This window comes from Mercenaria mercenaria, chromosome 18 (assembly GCF_021730395.1).
Source record: "Mercenaria mercenaria strain notata chromosome 18, MADL_Memer_1, whole genome shotgun sequence".
Lineage (NCBI taxonomy): Eukaryota > Metazoa > Mollusca > Bivalvia > Venerida > Veneridae > Mercenaria > Mercenaria mercenaria.
In genome coordinates, this window is record NC_069378.1 from 50,229,908 (window position 1) to 50,235,841 (window position 5,934).

Consider the following 5,934-nt stretch of genomic DNA (forward strand, 5'->3'; position numbering starts at 1 on the left):
CATGAATATTGACAGGAAAGTTGATCATGACCAGCAGAAGACCCCAATTGATTTCGAGAACAATAGGTCAAAGGTCAAGGTCACAGTGACACGGAACAGTTAAATGGTTTCCAGATGATTACTCAAGAATGCTTTGGCCTAGGATCATGAAAGTTGACAGTGAGGTTGGTCAAGACCAGCAGATGACTCCTATTGATTTCAAGGTCAGAAGGTCAAAGGTCAAGGTCACAGTGACCCTGAACAGTTAAACGGTTTCTAAATGATAACTCAAGAACACTTGGGGGAGGTTGGTCATGACCAAAAGATGACCCCTAATGATTTTGAGGTCAGTAGGTCAAAGTCAAGGTCACAGTGACCCACAACAGTTAAATGGTTTCCGGACGATAACTTGAGAATTCTTGGGCCTAGGATAACGAATCTTGATAGGGAGGTTGATCATGATCAGCAGATGACAGTGATGTTGAGGTCAGTTGGCCAAAAGTCAAGGTCACTGTGACCCGGAACAGTTAAACCATTTCCGGACAATAAGTTGAGCCTAGGATCAAGAAACTTAATAGGGAGGTTAATCATGACAAGCAGATAAACTGTCTTTATTTTAAGGTCAGTAGATCAAAGTTTAAGGTCATATTTACCCAGAACAGTAGAACTTTTGTGTATAGTGACTAAATAATTTCTGTTCCTTGTGCAATTACTGAATGCATCAAGGGGAGCATTTCGTGTTCTACGAGCTCTTGTTTAGAAATAATAATTTGACATCATTTTATATTTCAGTCATCAAACACAGATTATGGCATCCCAATGTCTCTAAAATACTCTGTAAAACAGAATCATTCAGTTAGTGAAGAGCTTCTTACTGAAATGGTATGTATGTGGTTTTTAGCATAATTAGGATAAAGTCTATACCTTTCTCTAATGTGCATCTGCTCATTTTTATTCATTTACATGTAATATGAAATGCAGTCATTGATTAAATTTTGGCATGTTTGTTTGTTGGAATTCTTTTGAATTTTTGGTCACTTTGAAAGAATTACTGATCAATAGCACACACTACGAATGCAAGATTATATAAGGAGTCATGTTAATATACAGTATGTTTTTTTTTTTTTTTTTTTTTTTTTTTTTTGATTTATTTTTTGTTTGCATTCTTGTATAACCAATGGCAGGCGTGTGTTTACTATCAATAGTCCAAAAATTGTCTTTTTATTGATGTTGATTATTAATTTTTCATTTTACATAAACGTTAAATATGAAATTCAAAGTTACTTGCATGAGTAAATTACAAGCTCTTGTCTTTTTATAAACTTGTATTCTATTTTATTGTCCTGAAAATTGATTGAAAACTGAAGTTTGTGCACTTGTGTTCATTTGAAAAGATATAGCCAAATAAAACTCACCTGCTTATCTCAATAGGGAGAGTGCCGATATATGTATAGTGGGGTCATAAGTTTGGCTGTATGTTCTCCATGACCATTTGATGAAAGACATTGTGTCCAAAATTATTTGTCCTTCACCTTTGATTCATGTGGGGAAGTTGACAGGTTACTTGTGGAGAACAGGTTTGTTCTGGTTCAGAAACTAGGAACTGCCCGCTGTAACATAACTGAAATACTGTTGAAAAATGGCGTAAACCCAAAACAAACAAAACAGCCGATACATAAATGCTGCACATATCAAAGTGTTAGGGTTGATATATGGGGTAAAATCTCTGACATTACTGAAATGTTCGTGAGAGGCAGTTCATTTTATTGATATTTTTCAGAAAAAGTTGGTAGAATTTTATCGAGGGGCCCCTGACTGGATCTCATTTCAACATTCATGGCACCCAAGTGTGACATACCTGGAAAAACTAAAGGTAGGTTCTCTACTGGTGAGTTTTATTATTACAAATATGGTATCTCTTCAGTGAATAAAACCATCTTAATTTTCATGAAGGGGGTTTAACTGAATATAGAAAAATATGTCTTCTTTTACCTGTAATCCTACAAATAAAGGGAGTTAAATACCTCATAATCTGATGACACATCAAGTCTATAAGAAATACATGCAGATGTGTGAGAAATACATGCAGATTTATCAGAAAGACTTGCAAGTCTTTGGGAAAAATATGCAAGTTGATAAGAAATACAGAAATACATGCAAGTCATTCAGAAAGGCATGCAAGTCTATGGGAAATACATGCAAACTTTGTCTGTAAGAAATATGTGTAACTGTATGAGAAATATGTGTAAGTGTATGAGAATTATGTGCAAGTTTATGAGAAATACATGCAAATCTATGAGAAATACATGCAAGTGTGAGAGAAATACATGCAAGTCTATGGGAAATATATGCATGTCTATGAGAAATACATGCAAGTCTATAAGAAATATGTGCAAGTGTATGAGAAATATGTGCAAGTGTATGAGAAATACATGCAAATCTATGAGAAATACATGCAAGTGTGAGAGAAATACATGCAAATCTATGAGAAATACATGCAAGTGTGAGAGAAATACATGCAAGTCTATGGGAAATATATGCATGTCTATGAGAAATACATGCAAGTCTATAAGAAATATGTGCAAGTGTATGAGAAATATGTGCAAGTCTATCAGAAATACATGCAAATCTATGAGAAATACATGCAAGTGTGAGAGAAATACATGCAAGTCTATGGGAAATATATGCATGTCTATGAGAAATACATGCAAGTCTATAAGAAATATGTGGAAGTGTATGAGAAATATGTGCAAGTCTATCAGAAATACATGCAAGTCTATGGAAAAGTTTTTTCTGTGAATTTCAGTTAGGCATGTAACTGTTAAACTTAGTTTAAGACAAGTATTTTCTCCATTTGATTAAAAAAATCATGATTTTTTTTGCAGACCTCACTTGGAAATAAATTACCAGAGGACCAACTTGACAATGGAACATTTATGGAATTTGTTCAGCATGTCCTTACATCTTAGAAATATAAAATATGTGTATACTCATGGCATGACAAAGGCATTTTTGGAGATAGCAGCAACCATACAGAATAGAACTTCCATGGAATGGAAAATAAAAATGGGATTTCTGAAGTGTGACACCTGGAAAAACTAAAGGAAATAGCAGCAACCACACAGAATAAAACTTCCATGGATTGAAAAATAAAACTGGGATTTCCAAAGTGTGACACACCTGGAAAAACTAAAGGAAATAGCAGCAACCACACAGAATAAAACTTCCATGGATTGAAAAATAAAACTGGGATTTCCAAAGTGTGACACACCTGGAAAAACTTAAGGAAATAGCAGCAACCACACAGAATAGAACTTCCATGGATTGGAAAATAAAAATGGGATTTCCAAAGTGTGACACACCTGGAAAAACTTAAGAAAATAGCAGCAACCACACAGAATAGAACTTCCATGGATTGAAAAATAAAACTGGGATTTCCAAAGTGTGACACACCTGGAAAAACTTAAGGAAATAGCAGCAACCACACAGAATAGAACTTCCATGGATTGGAAAATAAAAATGGGATTTCCAAAGTGTGACACACCTGGAAAAACTTAAGAAAATAGCAGCAACCACACAGAATAGAACTTCCATGGATTGAAAAATAAAACTGGGATTTCCAAAGTGTGACACACCTGGAAAAACTTAAGGAAATAGCAGCAACCACACAGAATAGAACTTCCATGGATTGGAAAATAAAAATGGGATTTCCAAAGTGTGACATACCTGGAAAAACTTAAGAAAATAGCAGTAACCACACAGAATAGAACTTCCATGGATTGAAAAATACAACTGGGATTTCCAAAGAGTGACCAACCCCTGGAAAAACTAAAGGAAATAGCAGCAACCACACAGAATAGAACTTCCATGGATTGAAAAATGCAACTGGGATTTCCAAAGTGTGACACACCTGGAAAAACTTAAGAAAATAGCAGCAACCACACAGAATAGAACTTCCATGGATTGAAAAATACAACTGGGATTTCCAAAGTGTGACACACCTGGAAAAACTAAAGGAAATAGCAGCAACCACACAGAATAGAACTTCCATGGATTGGAAAATAACAAGAGCTGTCCGTAAGACAGCCAAGCTCGACTATTCGAAATATTGTCCCAGAAGCAGGAAAATATTATCCAAATGGTTAAATATCAAAAGAGTTTTAAGTTCAAAAGGGGAATAATTTGACCAAAATGCATATCAGTTATGGGACTTGCTGCTATCAACTAGTTTTATAACCCCGAAGGCACATGTGAAGTTTCAATTCAATATCTGCATTAGTTTTGGAGATAGAAACTTGCATGTAAAACTTTAACCAGAATTTTCAAAGTCCAAAAGGGGGCATAATTTGCCCAAAATACATGCCAGAGTTATGGGACTTGATCCAGTGAGGTTAGTAATTGATCTAGAAAAAGAAAAAATAAGTTTCAAATCTATATGCCTTTTAGTAATAGCTGTATGTACTTGCATGCAAAACTTTAACCAGAATTTGCTAAGTCCAAAAGGGGACATAATTTGGCCAAAATGAAGGTCAGAGTTATGGGACTTGCTGCTATCAACTAGTTTTATAACCCCCGAAGACACATGTGAAGTTTCAAATCAATATCTGCATTAGTTTTGGAGATAATAACTTGCATGTAAAACTTTAACCAAAATTTTCTAAGTCTAAAAGGGGGCATAATTTGCTCAAAAAACATGTCAGAGTTATGGGACTTGACCCAGTGAGGTTGGTAATTGGTCTAGAAAAAGAAAAAATAAGTTTCAAATCTATATGCCTTTTAGAAATAGCTGTATGTACTTGCACGTAAAACTTTAACCAGAATTTTCTAAGTCCAAAAGGGGGCATAATTTGGCCAAAATGAAGGTCAGAGTTATGGGACTTGCTGCTATCAACTAGATTTATAACCCCGAAGACACATGTGAAGTTTCAAATCAATATCTGCATTAGTTTTGGAGATAGTAACTTGCATGTAAAACTTTAACCAAAATTTTCTATGTCTAAAAGGGGGCATAATTTGCTCAAAATACATGTCAGAGTTATGGGTCTTGACCCAGTGAGGTTGGTAATTGATCTAGAAAAAGAAAAAATAAGTTTCAAATCTATATGCCTTTTAGAAATAGCTGTATGTACTTGCACGCAAAACTTCAACCAGAATTTTCAAAGTCCAAAAGGGGGCATAATTTGGCCAAAATGAAAGTCAGAGTTATGGGACTTGCTGCTATCAACTAGTTTTATAACCCCGAAGACACAGGTGAAGTTTCAAATCAATATCTGCATTAGTTTTGGAGATAGTAACTTGCATGTAAAACTTTAACCAAAATTTTCTAAGTCCAAAAGGGGGCATAATTTGCTCAAAATACATGTCAGAGTTATGGGACTTGACCCAGAGAGGTTGGTAATTGACCTAGAAAAAGAAAAAATAAGTTTCAAAGCTATATGCCTTTAAATGATAGCTGTATCTACTTGCATGCAAAAACTTAACCAAGGTGTGACGCCGACGCCGACACCGACGCCGACGCCGACGCCAGGGTGAGTAGAATAGCTAGACTATTCTTTGAATAGTCGAGCTAAAAATGGGATTTCCAAGGAAGGAAAAATGTAAAAGGTTTTCCATGGATTACAACTTTATTTTAAAGGGAAATTTCATGGGTAGGAACGAAAAAAAAAGGGGTCCGGGTCTTCAGTAACACACATCACCTCATTATGAGGAACATTTATGCCAAGTAATTTCTAAAAAACTTCCATGGACTGGAAAATACAGGAAGGAACTATCAAAGAATCTTAACCAATGTCTGAAAGGATATAGAGAATAGAAAAATCAGGAATTTTTATTAAGAATTCAGTTTTGCTATATTCACAAAATATAATAGGAATTTAGTTTCGTTGTATTCACTCGTTAATTATTTTTCGCCAGCATCAGTACTGGCTGTAAGTGCTGTTTTTGTTGTCTTATATA

At 35.0% G+C, this 5,934-nt stretch overlaps 1 protein-coding gene across 2 annotated transcripts in view; it reads left to right on the forward strand.

Annotated features, from left to right (window-relative positions):
• Positions 1 to 5,856, forward strand: part of LOC123539497 (MPN domain-containing protein-like) — a 36,429-nt gene extending 30,573 nt beyond the window's left edge. For both annotated transcript variants that reach the window (XM_045324143.2, XM_045324142.2), the window contains exons 14-16: positions 772 to 861; positions 1,760 to 1,852; positions 2,865 to 5,856. In XM_045324143.2, coding sequence (XP_045180078.2) covers positions 772 to 861; positions 1,760 to 1,852; positions 2,865 to 2,948 — 267 coding nt within the window. In that variant the 3' untranslated portion in view covers positions 2,949 to 5,856. The remainder of the gene's footprint in view (positions 1 to 771; positions 862 to 1,759; positions 1,853 to 2,864) is intronic.
• The last annotated feature ends 78 nt before the right edge of the window (positions 5,857 to 5,934 follow it).